The following is a 25652-nucleotide window of genomic DNA, read 5'->3' on the forward strand; positions in this document are numbered from 1 at the left end:
TGGCTGTGTCAACGCACATAATCACAGGTTCTGGGCAGCGGAGAATCCGCATAACTTCCACCAAACGCTATTGCGTGATCAGAAGGTTGGGGTTTGGTGTGCAGTGTCTGTACGCCTCGTTATTGGTCCCATCTTCTTTCATTAGTCGCTGACTTCGGCGCGTTACATTGCCAACACGGCCGGAGTAGCCGAGCGGTTCTAGGCGCTACAGTCTGGAAACGCGCGACCGCTACGGTCAAAGGTTCGAATCCTGCCTCGGGTATGGATGTGTGTGATGTCCTTATGTTAGTTATGTTTAAGTAGTTCTAAGTTCTAGGGGACTGATGACCACAGCAGTTAAGGCCCATAGTGCTCAGAGCCATTTGAACCATTGCCAACATTTTGAAAACATTTGTGGCAGCAATAACGGAGGAGGAAAAGACCTACAATTTCTTTCTAAGAGGATGAAGCGACTGCCCACACAGCCGGCCGAACCTTGGAGCACATTTGCACTGTCTTCGCTCATGACACAGCTGTTAGCAGAGGTCAGTCCGGTCGCGGCCCTAGCTGGCCACGCATGTCACCTGATCTGTCAGTGTGCGATTACTTTGTGTGGCAATTTCTCAAATCTAAGGTGTATCGCAAGAACCCTCATAGTTTTCAAGAACTGCAGCAGAACATTTCGGATGAGATTGCCGCAGTTCCAGCAATTCAGCTTCGATCCGCCTGCAGCACATTGCTAACCAGGCCATAAAATTGCCCAGAGATGAATCTGGTCACTTTCAACTCCTGCTGTAGTCGGCTTAGTAGTGTATTTCCTTTTCTCTTCTGTGTTTCTTTCTACCCTGGAAGTCTGTTCTCCGGGCCACTTTTATGTGCCCCACATTGTAGAAAAGTTCGATTGAATACTTTTTGCTATAGCCGTTCGGTATTCTTCCAGATACTAGGGCGTGAAGACGCATAGAAAATATGCTCGGACAACAGAAAAACAAACACGGGATCCTTTTGCGATGCCATTGTCGCCAGTAAGCCTACCCGCTTAGGTACAGAAAACTTGTCACTGCCCGCATCTCGTGATCGTGCGGTAGCGTTCTCGCTTCCCGCGCCCGGGTTCCCGGGTTCGATTCCCGGCGGGGTCAGGGATTTTCTCTGCCTCATGATGGCTGGTTGGTGTGTGTTGTCCTTAGGTTAGTCAGGTTTAAGTAGTTCTGAGTTCTAGGGGACTGATGACCATAGATGTTAAGTCCCATAGCGCTCAGAGCCATTTGTACCAAAACTTGTCACTGTGTAAGCCTTCAGAAAAATGCGCGTGATTCCATGGCATTGTTTTCCTTTTCACTTAAAAATATTTGGTGTGATACCCTACAATATATGTAAAATCAAAATTTGAAAGTGGTAAGCTTCTGTCAACAATGTCAACAAGCATGGTTTTGTGAAACTTGAATTCCTGATTGAATGACCAATTCCCATCCCATCCCATTCCCCCCCCCCCCCCGAAACCTCTTCATAAGCGGCCTGTGGTGTCGCCCTTCAATTTCAATCAGTCTCTTAAGAAAAATTTCGACTGCCACTGTGCTAAACCTTAGATACACGCCCTTCAAGGCGACACTTCGTTCCCAAAGATGGATGACTATGCGAAGACCTTGATAGCACAAATACATATATTAGCTCTCCAGAAAACGTTGCACACCGAAGGTTATCTCATCATCATGCTGTAAATACATGCCTAGCAATGGTTTTTTCAACCGGGGAAAGAGAAAGGACTCACTGGGTGCGGTGAGACAACATTTGACAGCCCAAAGAAGCAGAAAGTAAGACTGCGCCCTACGCAGAATCAGCTGGGGCGTTGTCGTGAAGCTAAAACAGCCCTTGGCCACATTCCCGCCACGAATCGTCTCGAGAGCGTCTCATACCCTCATCAGAATGTTTCAGTAGTGAAAATGAACTCTGCATCTGGAGTTTTCAGGCGCCTGATGCAAACCTTTCTGGTTGGTGCTACTTCGGCGACTTCCGTATCGATGAAGATGAGACTACATGATATGGACAACTTAGGCACCCAGTCCCCGATCCAAACACTTCGAACAATCCGACTTCGTGCTCCGTTTCTAATGAGGACGTTAAACACTGATCTTCCTTCATTCCTTCCCCAAGAGAAGAAAATCTCCAACCTGACCTGGATTCCAGCACCAGGCCCCGCAATATACAAGCGACGCAAACCACTAGACCACGAGCTGTGGACCTTCCAGAGGTGCACTGTTGTTGCGTTCCGCCCCTAACTAGCTTAATCTCTTATCGATGTTTGTTGAGTCTTCGCCAGTTTCGCTGCGGTGAATCCACATGTTTCTACTTCTTGCTTTGTTCCTCTATCTCGGGCTCACAGTGATACACCCGGCACACCTCCTTGGTGATTAGGTGGCTAAAGCAGTCGTCTGTATTGGCCTGAGAGGCCTGCAACATTTCCTCCGTTGCCTCGGTTGAGCGGTATTTTCATATGGGATCGAGCAATCATGGAGCCTAGCAGGCGGCGGCCTTATGTTGTTCAAAATGTCGTTCAGAAGGCTGCAAAAGTGATGATTTCTCACTTTTTCGGTCTGCTTAGCTCTGATGTGGCTGTCTTCCAGCACCAGTACCTAATGTTACGTTTCCTGTTTCTTCAGTAAATGATCGTCTGCCACATTGTTCTTCGTCGTTCAGAGTTGTTTTCCCACATTGGACGAATCTACATTATATAACTATTGTGTCATATGATAGTGCATTGTTACCATACACTTCCACAGATACAGCATACCGAACGGTAGTCCACTTTATGAATTTGCTGCAACATTTTGTTTTCGTTCCTCTTGTGGCGTGTTACGGTACTATGGCACGGGGATTTAATGTGCACTAGGATTGCAGATTGCAATAATTAAAATTTTCCAACTACATCGAAAGGCGTCATTCCAGCCACCTGTCGCAACATTTTGTGTTTATCTAAAGTTCTGTAGAGTATCTTTTCTCTGCCTGTGTTTTCTTTCATATTTTCTCTGTCAGGAAGGAAGGACCGCTGGGAACCGAAACTGAGCGTGTTTTATGGTTCAAAAATGGTTCAAATGGCTCTGAGCACTATGGTATTTAACATCTGTGGTCATCATCCCCTAGAACTTAGAACTAATTAAACCTAACTAACCTAAGGACATCACACACATCCATGCCCGAGGCAGGATTCGAACCTGCGACCGTAGCAGTCCCGCGGTTCCGGACTGAGCGCCTAGAACCGCGAGACCACCGCGGCCGGCTCGTGTTTTATGTTACTGAGTGTATTTTATTTAATTTTCGTCACATTTTATATTCAGCGCACCGTGTACCTGTAACCACATGTCGCAAACAAGGACTATCGCTGGACTAAATAAACGTGGATGTAGCTGAAAAAGTTACTTGGTCAGTTCAGGTGGACTTGCTTGGCTCAGTCCTGTAGCAGAGGCCTGAGAATGGCCGTTGAGTTTAACTTTGAAAGCCTGCTTAAGGCGCCACTAGGGAGGGACTTTATCTGAGCAAGTTTTGTTAGCGGACGCCCCCGCGATAGGCTCCTTCAGACGGACACACGAGGGATGCGTCTGTTCAAATTTCAGACGTTGAACAGATGGAAAACTTCGTTTCTCTTGTGGTATGATTCTCGAATGTCACTGTCACCGCTGAAAATTCACCTTGTATGTATGTTGTACGTTAACCGGTGACCTAGAAACGACGGAGAGGCTCCGTCCCAGCCGCAGCCGCAGTGGTCCACAACCCCACAACGACTACCGCAGTCCACTTCACCCCTCCGCCGCCCCACACCGAACCCAGGGTTACTGTGCGGTTCGGCCCCCGGTGGACCACCAGGGAACGTCTCACACCAGACGAGTGTAACCCCTATGTTTGCGAGCCCGCATTCGCCGAGGAAGATGGAAAAGAGCCTAAAAACCATCCACAGACTGGCCGGCTTACCGGACCTCGACACAAGTCCGCCGGGCGGATTCGTGCCGGGGACCAGGCGTTTCTTCCCGCTCCGGAAACCCGTGCGTTAGACCGCCCGGCTAACCGGACGGGTCAGATTCTCCTTACTTATTGGACAGTTCTCGCCTCCAAGATTTTTCGGTCGATATACACGGAGGCAAGGCGTGTTATATTCGTACGTAGGAAGTTGGTCGCAGAAGAGTCGTTGAGAAGGGTTGTGGTGAGTACGATGTACCGCTTCCGTGCACACCTACAAAGTGATTTTGACGGAAGTTCGTTCAGGTTTTTCGAGCTAGGACCTTCCTGTGACCTTATAGTCACTTGTTTGAAGCGAGTGATAAATTTGCTATCATTCCACTGAATTTAAAAATACGTCTACTTTATCTTTACCCGACTATGATTCACTTCGTGCATCTGCTACCGATACGGGGTAACCGCGCGGTCATGGGCGCCTTGGGAGGTTCGCGCGGCTACCCCCGTGGGGGCGGGGGGGGGGGGGGGGTCCAGCCTTCCCTCAGGCATGAGTGTGTGTGTCTTCTCCTTAGCGTAAGTTAGTTTAAGTTAGATTAAGTAGTGTGTAAGCCTAGGGACCGATGGCCTCAACTGTTTGGTCCCTTACGAACTTACCACAAATTTCCCGATACAGTTTAGTGTTTTTTTTTTTTTCCTCTGTGAGGCGCAAAACAGTTTTGACGATTCAATGCTTGCTACAGAATGGTGAATATTTCCTTCACTTATTCTGTGAATGTTTGAGTCTTTGTATGTGAGCACATGAGCGTCTATGTTGCACGTGCTAGTCACCATTACCGACACTGAATATTGTTAAGTAACATAGCCTGTACGGAATGATAGCCTCAAGATTTTATACGTGTGAGTACGCTGTACCTAATGAATAAGTGTCCTTTAAGTACAAGTTTGCTTCGTTAAACTTTTCTGCAATGTGCATACTAGGGTGCCATCTTCCCTCTTCTATCAATAAACACGAGCACCTTGTGAGAGAAAGATACTACGAAGTATCTAGTAAAGTTCAATTCCTGATGGGTCGTTCGTAAATCCAGTAGTCTGGTTTGCTTCGCGGTTTTCTTTGTGGCAGAACCTAGGGCTCAATTCAGTTAATATTTCTGCGACTTCAGAGGACTTGGCGCTCAGGCGAAAGTAGAAAGTGCCAAACACTGTTTTGTTCAATAAGAACATCTCAGGTTTGAAAAGTCGCTCTTATAGGGCTAAAGATCATTCCACACACAAAAAAAGAAACTACCAATATTTAGACGGTTTGGAGAGACAAAAAAAAAGAGTTGTTGTCTTAGCCTCTCGTACCGTTCATTGGTGTTCTCGGGGATTCGGCGTTCAGTGGTTCCGTGTATCTCGAGAAACAGAACGAAGATAGAGACCCTTCTTGTTGCAATATGTAGTGTGAAGTAGCGCGCCCAATACGGAACAAGCCGACTGGTGCCTTGAGAAAACTTGGGAGGCGGTCGGGCAGTCCAGAGAACACGGACGTGAGCGGAGAGATGCCGGCGCGGCATGTGTAACTCGGTTAGGGAGCGGGAATCTGATGCTAGGGCTCCCGCGGGCTTAATACTTCTGCCGCCTAACAGCGTTACGACGCGGGATTCATACGGTCGCCGTCTGCCGGAACACAACAGCACTTTACGGAAGCAAACAGCCACTATAAGCCTGTGTGTCTGCGTCTCTTCCGCTGCTCTCAGCAAGAATGAGGTTAGTCTTGTGGGAGCGAGTTCTGGTTCATCCATTTTTCAATATCTCGTACCACTAGCTGCATTTTCTGAGAAAGACTACCCGTACGCCCCATTTATGTTTCGCCGCCTCTTGTTCTTCTATTGCTCTGCCGCTTCCTGATCAGATGTGAGGGAAATGGAGGGGGAAGAATCCTGTGTTATTTGCAGATTATTGTTAATAATTGCAATCAACTAAAACCTTCCAACAGTGGGAATGCATCTGGACCGGATGTGATACCTTGAGATTCTAAGGGTCTGGCTGCCCTTCTAGTAGTAGCACACTGTCCCAGCGAAACGTTTCGAGGGTGATTTTATTTCTGTAGTATAAGTGACGTCAGAGCGGTAATCATGGTGGCGGCTTGAACAAGCAATCTTAAACAACAGATGTGCATCGGCCTAGTGAGTTCGCTAGCAGGCAGTGTTAAGTTGTGGACGCCCGGTCGCATTATGTCAACGCTACTTTATCGCATATCGCTGAGGAGCAACATCTCTAAATGTAGTGTTCAAGACATTCTTCAGAATGTTTTGAAGAAGAGAAAAGTTCGTGCAAAGTTTGGCCTGCACACCTTTAATTCTGAGTAAGAGCAACGGCGCATGGACGCCTGCCGCGACTTTAGTGAAATGCGTAACGCGGACAATTCTTTTCTGGAAAAAGTCGTCACATTGATGTGACTTTGCTACTAATACGAGCCTATCAAAAAATGACAAACTACAGAAAATCCCACGGAAGGTCAACGCTTTGACGACGTAACTGATATTCAGGCCAATGTGACACGCCGATAGAATCAAATCCTCAAGAAGGGATTTTCAGACAGTTTCGCAAGTTTTTATGACTGTTCTGAGAGTTGTACTCAAGTGCGGAGAGACTATGTAGAACACCGCCATCTTGACTTTAATCTGTTCTTTATTGATCCAGTGTCGAAAGTTTTTGGGCTGAAGAGAAATATCGTAGGTTTATATTATGTATAAATGATCTAGTGAATAACTTCGGGAGCTATAGGGGGCTTTCCGAAGACTATGCCGGTGTATGTAGGAAGGCTGCAGCTCTATAAGACTGCAGCGAAATGCAGAAAAATCCTCAGACAACCGATGATTGGTACAGGGGCTAACAGTTGACCCTAAACGTATATATAAGTAATATAGTGCGCGTAAAGAGACGCTGAGATCCATTACTGTTTTTTTATACTGTTTTTGAAAAATCGCTGGAAACAAGAACAACCATGAAATAAGAAACTTCCTGGCAGATCCAAACAGTGTGACGAACCGAGACTCGAACTCGGGATCTTCGCCTTTGAAGGGCAAGTGCTCTACCGACTGAGCTACCCAAGCACAACTGTGTGCTAGAAGTAAAACTGTGAGCACGGATAGTGAATCCTACTTGGATAGCTTAGTCGGTAGAGAACTTGCCCGTAAAAGGCAAAGGTCGCAAATTCGAGTCTCGGCCCGGCACATAGTTTTGTTCTGCCAGGAAGTTTCATATCATCGCACACTCAGCTACAGAGTGACTTAATTGAGAATGACCACATAAAACCAAATGTGGGGAACACATAAGACAGACTGATTCATTGGAAGGCTCTCTAGTAAACGTAATTCATCCACGAAAGAAGCTGCTTGTGAAACATTCTTTCGACCTGTTACTGAGTAATGTTCATCAATCTGGAGCTCTTATTAAATAGGATTAACAGGAGACGATGGAGAGGATCCCACGAACCGTTGCACGTTTCGTGACAGGATGGTTTATTAACTGTGCCAGCTGTGCAGAAGCGCTCAACGAACTCCAGTTGCAGTCGGTAAGAGGGAGGCATTTTGCTTCACGGAGAACGTTACTGTTGAAATTCCGAAAAAGAATTGAGTAACATAATATTGCCTCCAACATACGTCTCTCGACATGACCACGACGAAAAAACGAAAGAAAATAGAGCTCATACGGAAATTTAGCATCGGTCCTATTCCCACGCACGAGTCGCGAATGAGAGTGGTACATGAGACACCCTCCTCCACACACTGTAAAGTGGCTTGCGGAGTGTAGATGAGTATCCTTAAACTGCTAAAGAAAGAGATAGCAATCCACCACTGTCCTTCACACCTAGAATAGCTTGATCCGACAGGTCTTGCTCTATACTATTGTTGCTTGAATATCCACTCCACCAAAATTCTATCATTCCCTCCAAATCCTTGAACTTTCACCTTCCGTACCTCATTCATTTACCTTCCCAGACGCGATTCCTTCACCATATTACCAGCTTCACCCCACTTCTCGACCACATTGAACTCCTCTGTACACCCTACACCATCCGCATACTCGAGTTCAAAAACACCTGTTTTGGTTTCCTGATTTCGAACACCGAACGCTGCTGCGAATATAGTGACACATTCCACGAAGCCTATACCTGTCCACACTCCACAATCTCCTCCTCCCTCCAATTTTATTGAATTTTCCCCTCTATCCTTTCTTGGTACTCCCTCATCTCTGTCCTCTAACCAATTTCGGCTTCCCACGACTCACTCCAACATCTACTCCCCACTCCAGGTACCACTTTGTATACAGGGTGAGTCACCTAACATCTGACTTTCAATAATCCCTACAAAAGAATGGCCCTGACTGACAATAACCTATACCTTTCATGAATCACTTACCTCACAAAAATCTTCGTTACTCGGACTAATGCAATACAGCGAGCTCCACTACTGCCAGCTAAGACTCTTATTTCGTAAACCGCATCAAACACTGACGAATCGATTCCACAGACCGAACGTGAGGAGAGGGGCTAGTGTAATTGGTTAATACAAACCATAAAAAAAATGCACGGAAGTATGTTTTTTAACACAAACCTACGTTTTTTAAAATCGAACCCCATTAGTTTTGTTACCACATCTGAACATATAAACAAATACGTAATCAGTGCCGTTTGTTGCATTGTAAAATGTTAATTACATCCGGAGATATTGTAACCTAAAGTTGACACTTGAGTACCACTCCTCCGCTGTTCGATCGTGTGTATCGGAGAGCACCGAATTACGTAGGGATCCAAAGGGAACGGTGATGGACCTTAGGTACAGAAGAGACTGGAACAGCACGTTACGTCCACATGCTAACACCTTTTTATTGGTCTTTTTCACTGACGCACATGTACATTTCCATGAGGGGTGAGATATGCGTACACACGTGGTTTCCGTTTGCAATTACGGAATGGAATAGAGTGTGTCCCGACATGTCAGGCGAATAGATGTTCAATGTGGTGGCCATCATTTGCTGCACACAATTGCAATCTCTGGCGTAATGAATGTCGTACACACCGCAGTACATCTGGTGTACCGCAGTCTGCCACAATACGTTGTTTCATATCCTCTGGGGTTGTAGGAACATCACGGTACACATTCTCCTTTTACGTACCCCACAGAAAGAAGTCCAGAGGTGCAAGATCAGGAGAACGGGCTGGCCAATTTATGCGTCCTCCACGTCCTATGAGACGCCCGACGAGCATCCTGTCAAGAGTCAGCCTAGTGTTAATTGCGGAATGTGCAGGTGGACCATCATGCTGATACCACATACGTCGATGCGTTTCCAGTGGGACATTATCGAGCAACGTTCTCACATCATTCTGTAGAAACGCGATATATGTTGCAGCTGTTTGGGCCCCTGCAATGAAGTGAGGACCTATGAGGTGGTCGTCAATGATTCCGCACCATACATTTACAGTCCACGGTCGCTGTCACCCTACCTGTCTGAGCCAGCGAGGATTGTCCACGGACCAGTAACGCATGTTCCGTAGATTCACTGCCCCGTGGTTTGTGAAACCCGCTTCATCGGTAAACAGGTAGAACTGCAACGCATTCTCTGTTAATGCCCATTGACAGAATTGAACTCGATGATTAAAGTCATCACCATTGCTGATGTAGCGACACATGAAACGGGTGAAAGCGGTGACGATGCAGTAAGCACATGACACTACTTTGACTCAGTCCACCGGCTCTCGCAATGTCCCGTGTACTCACGTGTGGGTTCATGGCAACAGCTGCTTACACACCAACTGCACCCGCTTCTTCTGTGACGGGCCTGTTACGGACCCGTTTGCGTGCTACGACCATACCTGTTGCATACAGTTGGCGGTAGTTGTTTTGCAATGTGCGGCACGTCGGATGCTCTCTGTCCGGGTACCGTTCTGCATACACCCTGCAGGCTTCAGCTGCATTTCGTCGACACTCGCCATAGATGAGTATCATCTCCGCCTTTTCAGAGTTCGAATACATCATGGTCACAGTTCCTACAACACTACACTACCACAGACGTCTGGTAACACGGGGTACTACAGTTGGTCTGTGTGCGGAGACGAATGCAGAATAACAATAGCAGCAAGCGCTACATGCGGACACTGCGACAGCTAGACCAAACCACAACAGTGCACTACAGCCACACTCGTAAACACGGTCGTCATCGTAAACATGTCCCTGCCGATGCAGCTCGCCGACCGTGGCTCGTGTTTGTTACAACACGCAACTGAACGTCGGAGGTTTCAAGCGTCAACTTTAGGTTACAATACCTCCGGATGTAATTAACATTTTACAATGCAACAAACGGCACTGATTACGTATTTGTTTATATGTTCAGATGTGCTAACAAAACTAACGTGGTTCTATTTTTAAAAAAACGTAGGTTTGTGTTAAAAAAAACATACTTCCGTGCATTTTTGTATGGTTTGTATTAAACAATTACACTAGCCCCTCTCCTCACGTTCGGTCTGTGGAATCGGTTCGTCAGTATTTGATGTGGTTTACGAAATATATCCAGCGGTAACGTTAGGTGACTCACCCTTATACCCACATCCTATGACTCTGTGCAACCTCTAATCTACTAAGTGCCGGGCTTTCCTTTTTCTGTGCAAATGTAGCGCTATATATCAAGGTCCTCTCATATTCTGCGCCATTTTTTACTTAAAAACGGCCGGCCGGTGTGGCCGAGCGGTTCTAGGTGCTTCAGTCTGGAACCGCGCGACCGCTACGGTCGCAGGTTCGAATTCTGCCTCGGGCATGGATGTGTGTGATGTCATTAGGTTAGTTAGGTTTAAGTAGTTAATGAACAAAGTAAGTTCTAGGGGACTGATGACTTCAGAAGTTAAGTTCCATAGGGCTCAGAGCCATCTGAACCATTTACTCAAAAACGAGAAAAACATCAACAATTATATTTTTTTAACTAATCAGTGAAAGTCAGCCATCAAGCTCTTAACACATGTAAATGTTTCAGTTTTTTAATTACTTTATATTGATTGATATATTCTGAAATCATTAAGTTGAAGAGCGGAATGTCTGCATCGTTATCAATCACATGGCGCTGAGATGAGGCGAGAGGGATAAAACTAAAATATGGAATAAAAATTGTTGAACCTTCGCTATCAATGACATTACTTGACCCAATTCGACAACAAATTTGCTGTTTACGAAGACTATATGAATATTTCGCTGCTTGGTAGGTAAAATCATACGTGTATCAGGTTAAATAAACATTTATTTTTCGATGTATTCTCCTCTTTATTTCAGTGATTTTCGCCTGAGGCTTTTGCAGTCAGTACATTTCAGCCCTGAAGAAGGATTCTACTTTTACATCTGTGCCTCACCCATAGCAAGATAGAGGCGTACAAATTCAGTTTGGATTTTTTTTTTTAAACGGCATAAAAGTTGTCGATAAATTTATTCGTTCATTTGCGTTCAGTCAGCATTCAACAAATGTGCCGGTCGTGTGTTGTCTTCTACCACAGAAATCACCGGATGCCGCCAAGTGTGAAATGACACGTGGCCAGCACACCGTTCTCCCTGCAGTTAAGGTCGGCTTTTCCAAACCAGAACCACTATTTCTACTTCATTCAGCTTGTCAGTTATCCCCAGAACACGGAAAAGAACTTGACAGTGGTGCGAATGTAAGTCAACTTTGTCAATGACAAGGCTGGTCAGGTCAGGAAGAAGACAGTTCATAAGTACCTGTTAATAAATAACTACTGAGTTAATATTACTTACTCATATAATGATTAATTACTTTCTCTAAGAAATACATTTCACAGTTCTACGCTAACCGTTATTTTCATAAGTGTTCTGTATTATGACTAAGTAGTTAAAAATTGTGGGATGATAAGAGCAAATCTTCATTACTTTCTGTTGAAGACAGGTCTCTATATACTTCACTGTTCTCAAGAATTTTAAGAACGAAAGATATTTCGGCGAGTCTAATGCTAATTTTCTTTAACCAAATGCATTTCCCCTAATTATTCCTTCCATGTGAATTTCGGTAAAGGAAACGGACTTGCCTTCCGTATAACTTACAATGTTGACGTCTTCGCTGTCGACATAACCTTAGAATTTCATTACTTACAGACGGTAGCAGTGGGGGCGAAGGGCATATAAGCGAATATGTAGATAACGTAATTTGCATTTAAATGGTTTTGAAGTGGCAGTTACTCTTACAAACTACCGAGGAAAGGCCAAGTAATTATTCCAGCAGTTCACCGAACATCTTCCTCATTTAACGGCAAAGAGTTCGTTCCGAGGGGAAGCCCGTTTTTCTGATTTTTTTTTAAGCTCATGGCGTAACCGGAATCTATGCGGAGATAGCGATAAACTTTCGCCGATAGTATCGTTGATACCGTTACTAAGAACTAATAAAAACAGGTACAGATCAGCATTTCTGCATCTTTTTACATTAGGAGTTCGAGTACCGTCGAAGCTGCCTGGCGGTTGACAGCACAAGCGGTATCGTAATCCAGTGTGCGTGTGACCTTAACTTTCTTCTTTTTTTATATTCATAATACTTCCTACTACCCTTGACTTCTTTCTGATGCGTGCTGTTCTCTTCGGAATGCCTCCTGGACTCAATATACTCAACAATGTTCGAATCATCATCCAATCTTTGTCGCCGTTCTGTATACTTTTTCCCGTCGCTTCACCGCCAGATCAGACAGCCCAGGCATACGTCTTACTTGTTCTGATGAGGGTTTCCCGTCAGTTTCTCCCTTCGTCTAACCATTCTTACCTCTTCATTCTGTAATTTATATGATCACATACATTTACAACACGGTAATATGGTATCAAATTTCAAGTGTTTCCATTTGGACTGTCCCGCCGATTCTAATTGCCATTCGAATCTAAAGAACTCTATGACTGCTTTCACTTTCAAAGTTTAGATTTTCTAATGGTTTAAGAATCTTTTGGGTATTTTTGCTCTTTTGATTTCTAAGATAGCAAAAAAAAAGGTTGTAGAATGGTGCAGCTTGGTACACCTTCAGACTTTCGCCTCTAGGCAGCCTTGTAATAGAAGTTTAATATATTTCCTTATCTCGTTTTTAAATGATGGCATTCATTTTTATGTGTCTTTTCCGAAATTACCAAAATTACTACCAAAAATTGAAGTTTTTCTAAATGTGAAAAAATGTTAAAAGATACAACACGGTCATGTACCAAGGAACAAATATTGTACTGAAATTTAAAAACTTTGCGTTTATTTCTTCAACACATCATTAGTCTACTGCACATCAATAATTTATAAGTGAAATCAAATCAAGCAGATGTATCGTCAAAAGCTAGGTACAAGTTAAAACATTTTCGAATATAAGCTGTTTGAAAGTAACACAGACTTCAATTTTCAAGGCAGCTAAAACTGTTAATACATTAAAGAGACTAATTTGATCCGCAAGTATCTCGTGTTCATGGTAAAAGACCTTCTGTTTCTAGGTACCAGATGGTGCACGACGAAGTATGGCGTAAATGTCCACATTTCACACAGCGTGAACACGAACAAAACGGACAAACTACGGAGACGGAATCTTGACTGGAATGGAGGAAAAAAGATCTTATGAACCTGTCCGGAAATGCATCGTTGCAACGGTAGATGGCGCTGACGAATGACAGTTCCTCTGAGCACGTGTGGCGTGTTCTTCGTGTGTTGCAGGTGATAGGGATAGTAGCGGATGTCATGTAGAACACACATAATCGCATTTTAGCTTACACCATGTTGGCAGGCCACTTGCCTGGAGCTTCTACTAGGGTTCGTCTCGATATCCTGCAGAACCCGATACTTCAGATCTGGTGTACTCACAGTTCGCCTAATCCCTGTACGTTCGTCTATCTGAAAGGACTCTTGATCACAGTTCCCCACAGTCGTTTAATGAACAAAGTAAGAGCATACGGACTATCAGATCAATTGTGTGATTGGATTGAGGAGTTCCTAGATAACAGAACGCAGCATTCATTCTCAATGGAGAGAAGTCTTCCGAAGTAAGAGTGATTTCAGGTGTGCCGCAGGGGAGTGTCATAGGACCGTTGCTGTTCACAATATACATAAATGACCTGGTGGATGACATCGGAAGTTCACTGAGGCTTTTTGCAGATGATGCTGTGGTGTATCGAGAGGTTGCGACAATGGAAAATTGTACTGAAATGCAGGAGGATCTGCAGCGAATTGACGCATGGTGCACGGAATGGCAATTGAATCTCAATGTAGCGAAGTGTAATGTGATGCGAATACATAGAAAGATAGGTCCCTTATCATTTAGCTACAAAATAGCAGGTCAGCAACTGGAAGCAGTTAATTCTATAAATTATCTGGGAGTACGCATAAGGAGTGATTTAAAATGGAATGATCATATAAAGTTGATCGTCGGTAAAGCAGATGCCAGACTGAGATTCATTGGAAGAATCCTAAGGAAATGCAATCCGACAACAAAGGAAGTAGGTTACAGTACACTTGTTCGCCCAATGCTTGAATACTGCTCAGCAGTGTGGGATCCGCACCAGGTAGGGTTGATAGAAGAGATAGAGAAGATCCAACGGAGAGCAGCGCGCTTCGTTACAGGATCATTTAGTAATTGCGAAAGCGTTACGGAGATGATAGATAAACTCCAGTGGAAGACTCTGCAGGAGAGACGCTCAGTAGCTCGGTACGGGCTTTTGTTAAAGTTTCGAGAACATACCTTCACCGAAGAGTCAAGCAGTATATTGCTCCCTCCTACGTATATCTCGCGAAGAGACCATGAGGATAAAATCAGAGAGATTAGAGCCCACACAGAAGCATACCGACAATCCTTCTTTCCACGTACAATACGAGACTGGAATAGAAGGGAGAACCGATAGAGGTACTCAGGGTACCCTCCGCCACACACCGTCAGGTGGCTTGCGGAGTACGGATGTAGATGTAGATGTAGATGTAGATCACAGAAACGCTCAAATCGGCTTGAAATGTTGTGTGATGTGGTTGGTGTCCGTGAGGGTACTTGTTTTTGTTTTGGTACAACCGTGCTGCCTCTCGACCTCCATCTGCTGGGCCGTACACAAACACCATCTCGAACTGTTCCCAACACCTTCTGCTGCATACTGTGCCCGCTTCTCGTGGTCGTACGGCAGCGTTCTCGCTTCCCGCGCCCGGGTTCGATTCCCGGCGGGGTCAGGGGTTTTCTCTGCCTCGTGATGGCTGGGTGTTGTGTGTTGTCCTTAGGTTAGTTAGGTTTAAGTAGTTCTAAGTTCTAGGGGACTGATGACCATAGATGTTTAGTCCCATAGTGCTCAGAGCCATTTGAACCATTTGCTGCATACTGTATACCACACAAATCACACAGCCTGCAACACACAAGAAACACACGGCACCTGCTCAGAGAAACTGTCATTCGTCAGCGCCATCTTCTGTGGCAACGATGCATTTCCAGACACGTGTTCATAGGATATTTTTTCTCCATTTCCAGACAGAGATCCGTGCCTGCAGTTTGCCGGTTTTATTAATGTTCAACCTGTATAAATAATTCTAAAAAACGTATGGCATATTATTCAGCATAAATTATCGTACCTGAAGAATTAAAAGTATATTCCAAATAGTTTTAATATACTATACAGTACTTAAACGTGTAGAACTTGAAATATTTACAAAAGCTGCGCAAAGCACAACTTCATTCTACCGAGAACTAAAACTGTACAAAATGGCGGAAACTGCTTGTGACGATCTTCAGAATGTAGTTCTCCAAGTTATTGTAAAATCAGTCACTAGACTGAAATACCAACCAAAAAACATCGTGTGTTCCCAAGTACACTAACTTCTAAATACAGCACTTCCCTCTACAGAAATTTCGGCTTACATTAGACAGTACCAATATTTTTTTACTTGACTCACACATGTTTCAACGTCTTCCAATCTTTCTACAGTGAGCTCTTAAGTTCATATTAGTGGTGGTCAGGAGACTGGCCATCCTCTGTAATAAAAAGAAGTTAAGTTTTCATCCATGGAATTTGAGAGACGTCTTGCTATAACACATGTTCGGTATTCATTTACTAAATATTTGAAAAATAGTGACGGAAATAGTGCGTAAGAAATAACAGAATCAAATGGTTCAAATGGCTCTAAGCACTATGGGATCTAGCATCTGAGGTCATCGGTCCCCTAGAACTTAGAACTACTTAAATCTAACTAACCTAAGGAGATCACACACATCCAGGCCCGAGGCAGGATTCGAACCTGCAACTGTAGTAGCCACGCAGTTCCGGACGGAAGGCCGGCCGCGTTGGTCTCGCGATTCTAGGAGCTACAGTCCGGAACCGTGCGACTGCTACGGTCGCAGGTTCGAATCCTGCCTCGGGCATGGATGTGTGTGATGTCCTTAGGTTAGTTAGGTTTCAGTAGTTCTAAGTTCTAGGGGACTAATGACCACAGCAGTTGAGTCCCGTAGTGCTCAGAGCCATTTGAACCGGACGGAAGCCCCCAGAACGGCTCGACCACAGCGGCCGGCAATAACAGAATCAAACAACTACTTTGCATAAAAATATGTACTACGTTTAGTCCACAGTGCCACAGGATATACGCCTTACGAATTGTCATTGGCACTATCTTCACATTTTCTTTTTTCGAATCGTGTTAAAGTCATGGAGGTTTACTACCACGAAGATTTTAACGTATTTTCACGCGGGACTTAATGGTATTCGACTTCCTCTAACTACTTTCAGATGTAAAGTACGTATTGCAATAAGTATTAGCGTCAGTGCGGTGGCTTTTTCAAAACTGTGCTCTGTAAAACAGTCACGCTTTTAGCTATTGTTCTTTCCTGCCTTCGTTTGTTATACTTGTAAAGCCCTACTCCATTTTATTTAGTTAATTTACAAGTTCCAGGCAGAATGTATACGCTAGTTGTGAGTAATTGCGAAATTTGCCAATTTAAAGTACTTTTCCCTACTGCTCTCCCATTTTCATACGTTTAATAATCACTCAGCACACGACATGATAATAAATTCGTGAAGATGCCATTAGCATGTTTACTTAGGGTGAGTATTATAGGTACAAACGATAGGGCAAGTAGAGGACAAAGAAACAAGCACATAATACAAGTAAACATAGGTATGGAAATCAATGGTTTCCCCGATACGACGCATGCACAAGTGCTGTAACGCCAATTTTACGACACTAGTAATGGCTAAGGCTACGTTTAGATCGAAACACCATGATAAACTGTCCTCGTTTGATTTTATCACCATTCGGTAAATAGCGTTTCGACAACTAGTGTATCGGTCGTGTCTCGCCACTACATCTTCCACATCTCCCGATCTCCCGACTTGAACGCGTTGCAATTTTTGCGTAGGGATAATCAAAACCTTTGTTGTTCTTCATCCCTGTTGATAGTGTCGATGGTTATCAAAGCTTTCGAAACACACTTGAAATTTTTTTAAATTGTACGGGCATCGATGTTGAGACATGGTGTAGCTTGCCTTCCCATAGACGGCGGGGTCATGTGGGACTCTTGCTGTAATGTGTTTATCCTCAAGTGCTTATCTGCAGTTTGTTTCTTCGGGGACTCTATTACAAGGTGTTGGTGTGCTCAGTTGTAAAACGTTTTCGATGATGTTGAGCCACAGTCACGCAATACTGGTTAAAAGACTCCCCTGACTTAAGTCCTCGTGAGTTCAACTCGATATCTAAACTGAAGAAAACACTTCACGGCATTCGCTTCAGAACTGCTACAAATTCGTCGGGCAATAGACAGCGTCGCTCGAACTGTCAACACAACTGGCACTGCTAAGAGTATCCTACGACTTCCACGGGTTATACACAATGCTGGTGACTGCTTCGAAAGTCAGTAAAACTTTGAAACACGCATCTATTTTGTACGAGCGTAAATAAATAGTTGCCGCCGGTCTTGGATGCTGCAGTCATGGGCTGTGCGGCCCGTCCCGGCGGAGGTTCGAATCCTCCCTCGGGCATGGGTGTGTGTGTTTGTCCTTAGGATACTTTAGGTTAAGTAGTGTGTAAGCTTCTGGACTGATGACCTTAGCAGTTACGGCCCATAAGATTTCACACACATTTGAACATTTGAAATAAATAGTTGCCACTATTAAAGTTCCAACCCGCGTATTATGACCCCCCCCCCCCTTAAATGGTTCACTGTCTGGATAGGGTAGTCAGACTACACAGTGCAAAGGAGTAATCGGTAAACACTAACTAAGGCTCTGTTGGCTGTGTGTTGCAGGAAGTTCATCACGCTGCACATCGTAGACGAGGACAGCTACGAGAAGGACATGCTCTTCTACGTGCAGTTGGGCGAACCGCGAATGCTAGGCGGTGAGTAACATTTCCTACGGGCGCCGCAGCCGCAGCCGCTGCCTTTGCTGTTTCACACACGCCATCCAAATCACCCATTCATTCATTCATTCAAACTCGCCAGTGTCCCGTAAAGTACCCAAAAGTTCTGAACTGCTATTCTGTTACACACACTCACGATTTCATTTCGAAAACATGTTCACCACAGTCCTTCAACAACATACAACATGTACACATGAATGCGACTACTGACATCTTTTTTGACACTACTCGTACATTTTTTCAGTGGCCACGCTACCTTCGACTACTCGGCAGACGTGGACTTTGACGAAATGCATCGATAGGCTCGTATCGTAGCTCCGTGGTCACGACACAACACTTGTTGCCTTTGACTGGCGGCAGATGTTTGCCATAATATTTATTGCTAGCTGTATAAGTCGCTCCAGCCCGTATTTCCATGTAATGCTGTGCCATTCACTTCTTGACTTTGCGTGAGGCGACGACGTCTTCCAAATACAGTACGATCAACGGACCGTTTGTAGTTACGAGACTGATGACACGTCTTTTGCCACACCTGTACCGCAATCTCGTGTTTCTTTTTAGCCTCTTCTGCAAAAGGTGGGTCCTCTTTCTTCTGTCCAGCAACCACTATAAGTGTATCATGACGTCGAGCAGATGGTGCTGGTCTGCATGTAACGTGATGTTCAGTTAGACTAAAGATCACGTTCACACCCACCATGCTCGGCAGCTTCTCACAACGACATCCTCACCAGACGAGATTATTTTCCTCCTTTCCTGACAGACGCAGTGGCTATTCTTGGCAAAGCCTAGACTACGAAATAAATGAAAAACTAATTTACATAATTTGGCTAGTCTTTTCAGTAGCGTTTTTACTTCGCTGATGCACATTTAGAAGTCGCTGCACCATCAGTAATGCAATTGATATATAAAGATCTTTATTGTGATGTCAACACTCCAAAACACGTTTCTCTGGGAAATATAGTGAGATATTGATTGTAATTTGTGAAATGCCCACCCACCCACCACCTCCATAGCATGGCACGGGTAGCACTAAAAACTGTTTACGGCCAGACGACACACGCAAACCTTCCTCTTGAATCAGAATCTCTGTTAGTGAAAACCGTATCAAAATCACTACAATAATTCCTAAGATAAACACGAACATACGGACAGAAACATCGGCATAGGACTTTAATTTATAATATGTGTGGCTACTGATATAGAAGATAGATCATAGATAAACAAAAGAATATTTTTCTTGAAACTTATATTATACCAGCGAATTTTGCTGATTTGTTTTGTACACGATACCACAATGGCACGATGACACCGCAATGAAGTTCCTTAGGTAACAGCTCAAGACCGAATGATGACTGGGCTATACAAGCAGTCATAGCAAAAATGCTACTGGAATAATTAATTGAGTTTTCTATCAGTACCATTCTTCAGCTGCCAAAGGAAATCATGCAACTGTTATGTCCAGATAAAATTTACGAAATTCTCTGAGAATGTGAGACCAATTAAGTGGCACGGTTTAGGCGAACTGTTTAAGAACACTGTAGTGCTTACAAAACTCACGTGAAATCCAGAAATCTAATTCCAGTGGGCGCTGAGCACAAGTGTGCGACAAAAGATTGTACGATTATGTTCGATAAAATAAAAATTTCTCTCTCTCATCTCGATCTGTTGGAATCAGCCATGTAGCGCTGATTGACGGTACTGAACCTGCAGGGTGTTTCAAAAATGACCGGTATATTTGAAACGGCAATACAAACTAAACGAGTAGCGATAGAAATACACCGTTTGTTGCAATATGCTTGGGACAACAGTACGTTTTCAGGCAGACAAACTTTCGAAATTACAGTAGTTACAATTGTCAACAACAGATGGCGCTGCGGTCTGGGAAATTCTATAGTACGATATATTCACCATGCGTAGCAATAATATGGCGTAGTCTCTGAATGAAATTACCCGAAACCTTTGACAACATGTCTGGCGGAATGGCTTCACATGCAGATGAGATGTACTGCTTCAGCTGTTCAATTGTTTCTGGATTCTGGCGGTACACCTGGTCTTTCAAGTGTCCCCACAGAAAGAAGTCACAGGGTTTCATGTCTGGCGAATAGGGAGGCCAATCCACGCCGCCTCCTGTATGTTTCGGATAGCCCAAAGCAATCACACGATCATCGAAATATTCATTCAGGAAATTAAAGACGTCGGCCCTGCGATGTGGCCGGGCACCATCTTGCATAAACCACGAGGTGTTCGCAGTGTCGTCTAAGGCAGTTTGTACCGCCACAAATTCACGAAGAATGTCCAGATAGCGTGATGCAGTAATCGTTTCGGATCTGAAAAATGGGCCAGTGATTCCTTTGGAAGAAATAGCGGCCCAGACCAGTACCTTTTGAGGATGCAGGGACGATGGGACTGCAACATGGGGCTTTTCGGTTCCCCATATGCGCCAGTTCTGTTTATTGACGAAGCCGTCCAGATAAAAATAAGCTTCGTGAGTAAACCAGATGCTGCCCACGTGCATATCGCCGTCATCAATCCTGTGCACTATATCGTTAGCGAATGTCTCTCGTGCAGCAATGGTAGCGGCGCTGAGGGGTTGCCGCGTTTGAATTTTGTATGGATAGAGGTGTAAACTCTGGCGCATGAGATGATACGTGGACGTTGGCGCCATTTGGACCGCAGCTGCAACATGGCGAACTGAAACCCGAGGCCGCTGTTGGATCACCTGCTGCACTTGCTGCGCGTTGCCCTCTGTGGTTGCCGTATGCGGTTGCCCTACCTTTCCAGCACGTTCATCCGTCACGTTCCCAGTCCGTTGAAATTTTTCAAACAGATCCTTCATTGTATCGCTTTTCGGTCCTTTGGTTACATTAAACCTCCGTTGAAAACTTCGTCTTGTTGCAACAACACTGTGTTCTAGGCAGTGGAATTCCAACACCAGAAAAATCCTCTGTTCTAAGGAATAAACCATGTTGTCCACAGCACACTTGCACGTTGTGAACAGCACACGCTTACAGCAGAAAGACGACGTACAGAATGGCGCACCCACAGACTGCGTTGTCTTCTATATCTTTCACATCACTTGCAGCGCCATCTGTTGTTGAAAATTGTAACTACTGTAATTTCGAAAGTTTGTCCACCTGAAAATGTACTGTTGTCCCAAGCATATTGCAACAAACGGTGTATTTCTATCGCTGCTCGTTTAGTTTTTATTGCCGTTTCAAATATACCGGTCATTTTTGAAACACCCTGTACATTGCGATTTAAATCCTCGCCCCCCCATCGATATTTAGGTATTCCATAGTTTCCTTAAATCGTTAAGCAAATGCCGAGATAGTTCGTTAGAAAGGACACGTTCGATTACCTTCCTCATCCTTCCTCAGTTCAAGCTTGTGCTCCATCTCCAGTGACCTCGACGTTGACGGCACGTTGAAACCTAATCTACCTACCAACCTCCTACAACTATTGGGGCCAACCTACAGCCAGTCAAAATTATAATTTCGGCATGTCCATCCTTGTTAAGTGGGAGCAGAGGACCACAGCCGACAGGAGTATTACAGTTATGCCCACTGTCGTCAGCTATAATTCCATGATCAGTTTATTTGGCAACCCATTTCGAAATTACACTTCGTCATCATCAGGCCCTAAAATCAGGTACATTAGCAACAGCATGACACCAAAAGCAAAATTGTACCTGGAATGTGTAATACGTAGTTATTCTGTGTTTAAAAACGATCTACATACTACCTTAGTAAGTTTATTGTGTATCCTGACACCCGATTGAAAATGACTTACAATTTCGTGGCGCCCTCCATCGGTCATACTGGAATTCAATATGGTGTTGGTCCACTCTTACCCTTGATGACCGCTTCCACGCTCGCAGTCGTACGTTCAGTCAGGTGTTATAAGATTCCTTGGGAAAAGGCAGTCAATTGGAGTCGAGGGAGTACCTTGGGGCGGTGCTCCTCGACGTCTCCAAGGCGTTCGAGTGCGTGTGGCACGAGAGCCTCGTGTACAAACTCCTTGTGCATGGAGTCCCGACGTCACACGCCCTTCTGCTGCGGTCGTACCTCGCGGGCCGCACCTTCCACGTCCGGGCCGGCGGCGGCACCTCCACTGACCGGCCAATTCGTGCGGGGGTACCGCAGGGGTCGGTCCTCGGCCCCCTGCCGTACACCGATGACGCTCCGCGGGTGGCGCGCGTGGAGTTGGCTCTTTATGCCGACGACACTGCGCTGTTCACCCGCAGTATGAACGTGGTCGCGATGTGCCGCCGGCTCCAACTGGCGTGCGATGTCCTGGGGGCGTGGTCCACCAAGTGGCGACTCAAGTTTAACGCCGCCAAGAGCCAGGCGGTCGTTTTCACTCGGAGACGGCTGCCTCCTGACCTGCCGCCTATCTCGATCTCGGGAGGCCCCATCCCGTGGTCACCGACCGGCACATACCTCGGTGTGACGCTTGACAGGCATCTCACCTGGCTGCCGCACATCCGCGACATCAGGGGGCGGGCGATTGGGCGTCTCCGGGCGCTCTACCCGCTGCTGAACCCCTCATCCACGCTCCACCCTCGGCATGGCCTGACCGTGTACTTGGCCCTCATCCGGCCGGTACTCGAGTACGCCGCTGTTGTGTGGGGGAATGCCGCCCCATCGCACGTTGCGATGCTCCAGCGTGTTCAGAATCGGGCGCTGCGGCTCGCTCTCCACAAGCCGCCTCGTTACTTAACAAGGCTCCTTCATGAGGAAGCTGGCGTCCCGTTGCTGCGGGATCGCTTCAGGCAGTCCGCCAGGGTGTTCTATGCCTCTGCAGAACACTCTGGCCGTCGTCTTATCCGCGGACTGGGTCACCAAGTCCACCGCAGGCCAACCACTCGTTGGCCTGATCTGCTGCGGGAGTAGTTTCTCCCGCAGCCTCTATGACGCATTTGACGCAGCGTCCGCCCCCCCGCGGCCGCTCCCATAGGCCAGTCCTAAGCGTGAGGCCCCACTATAGTTCTAGAGGTCAACACAGGAACAGCAGCTTCGCTGCTTAGCCTGTCTCCCTCCTGGTAGATGTATCCAGAGAATTGCAGTGCAGCGCAGTGCAGTGCAGTCAATTGCATGCGAAGTGCAGCACTGAGGTGAGATATCGATATCGATGTCGGTCGGTGGCGCCTGCCATTAAGATTGAAAACATCCCGAAGGTGTTCTGTAGTATTGAGGCCTGGACTCTGTCCATAGGATTCAGGTCAAGACTCTGGGCAGGTCAGTCCATTGAAGGGGTTTTATTGACGTGCATCCACTCCGCCACAGGCCGTGCATTATGAACAGGGGGTCGATCGCGTTGAAAGATGCAATCCCCATCCCCGAATTGCTCTTCAACAGTGGGAAGCAAGAAGGTGCCTAAAACATCAATGTAGACCTGTGCTGTGATAGTGCCACGGAGAACAACAAAGGGTGCAAGCCCCCTCCACGGAAAAACACCATAGCACTACCGCCTCTGAATTTTACTTTTGGCGCAACACACGCTGGCAGATGATGTTTACTGCGCGCTCTCCATACCCACAGCCTCCCATAGGATCGCTACATTATGTACCGTGATTCGTCACTCTACACAACATTTTCCCACTGTTCAATCGTCCAATGTTTACGCTGCTTACAGCAATCGAGGCATTGTGTGGCATTTACCGGCGTCACGTGTGGCTTACAAGCAGACGCTCGACCTTGAAATCCAAGTTCTCTCAACTCCTGCCTAATTGTCCTAGTACTTGCAGTGGATTCTGATGCAGTCTGGAATTCCTGTGTGATGGTGTGGATAGATATCTGCCTATGACATATTACGACCCTCCTCAACTGTCGGCGGTCTCTGTCAGTCAACAGACGAGGTCGTCCTGTACGCTTTTGTGCTGTACGTGTCCCATCACGTTTACACTTCACTATCATACCGGGAACAGTGGACCTAGGGATGTTTAGGAGTGTGGAAATCTCGCGTACAGCCGTATGACAAGTGACACCCAATCAACTGACCACGTTCGAAATCCGTGAGTTCAGCAGAGCGCCCCATTCTGCCTACTCACAATGTCTACTGACTAATGAGGTCGCTGATATAGAGTTCCTGGCAGTAGGTGGCAGCACAATGCACCTAAAGTGAAAAATGTATGTTTCATCTGGCAATTTGTCAAAAAATTTTATAGCAGCATATTTTACCTCTTTCTGTGCCAAAGATGGGTTCAGTAAAGGATAGTGTAAGTCTTTCTGTTTTCTGGTATTATGATCATGAATATGATGCTTTTAAACTGTCCCATATTGTTGAGAACAAATTTCATTAGTGAGTACTGTGAAGCTCTTGTAAGAATTCACAATCTTTTGAAACGATGCCTACAAGATGTGTGACTATGAACCCCACACATCACTCTAACCGCTTTCTTTTGAGCAGTGAATACTTTTCGTCTAAGTGTTGAGTTACCCCAAAATATTATTCCGTATAACATCAGAGAGTGAAAGTATGCAAATTATATTAGCTTACTAATGTACGTACCTGCAGGGCAAGAAGTATGGAAACCAATACATATCATAGTAAACGACATAATTAAAAATACATGGTTAATACATCAAGCAAATAAATATCCACTAACCTTGGGTATGATCGTACGTATAACATGACTACAAACATCATCTAGTGGTGTGAAGTACATACACCTATATAAGGCGTTAACTGGTTTATCTCGCAACCAGCAATAAAAGTGACAACGCATGTCCTTATACAGTAGAGAATCTAAACAAAATACCTAAGGAACAAAGCAAACAAAACCAATCATAAGCCTATTGACGTTTTTATGAAGACAGGACAGGGAGAAATGGACAATCTAATGAAAATCAGAACAATTCATCAAAACTGTCACTCTGTTGAGTGATGAGACATAAGTGGATCATCTAGCCACGTCCTTCTTACTAAAGTGTCGACACTATGGAACACAGTAACGTATCAACACAATGTTAAAAGCCATGTCAATATGGATTAATGAAAACACTTATGAGTATCCTAATCATACGAGTCAAAAATGGCATGGGGTCTTATCAGGTGAAACAATAAGAAAGAGGGCGGTTGCATGTTATGTGACTCATAAGGCGTTAACATGGGAACCACGTCGTAAGACTCATCAAAAATATAACAGGAAAAAAGGCCATATTAATACTGATTTAACATATTGAGCTCTTAAAACATTAACCGTGCAAAACGGCCTTATAATGGAATCCAGTCACAAGATTGCGGACATATACGAGAATAATGAACTAATTACTTCAAGCGTTACCCAATAGAGTGTACTATATTTCGGAGTTAATTAGTAACAGTTCAAGATACCTGAATAAGAGTTGTAGACTAGAACCATGAGA

The 25652-nt window shown here is 45.2% G+C and overlaps 1 protein-coding gene across 4 annotated transcripts in view; it reads left to right on the top strand.

The window, feature by feature from the left end:
• LOC126360045 (sodium/calcium exchanger 1) overlaps nt 1-25652 on the top strand; it is a 1532158-nt gene that overhangs the window by 1316483 nt on the left and 190023 nt on the right. For all 4 annotated transcript variants that reach the window (XM_050007678.1, XM_050007679.1, XM_050007677.1 and 1 more), the window contains exon 4: nt 18173-18264. In XM_050007678.1, the coding sequence (XP_049863635.1) occupies nt 18173-18264 (92 nt within the window). The remainder of the gene's footprint in view (nt 1-18172; nt 18265-25652) is intronic.

This window comes from Schistocerca gregaria, chromosome 1, assembly GCF_023897955.1.
Source record: "Schistocerca gregaria isolate iqSchGreg1 chromosome 1, iqSchGreg1.2, whole genome shotgun sequence".
NCBI lineage: Eukaryota > Metazoa > Arthropoda > Insecta > Orthoptera > Acrididae > Schistocerca > Schistocerca gregaria.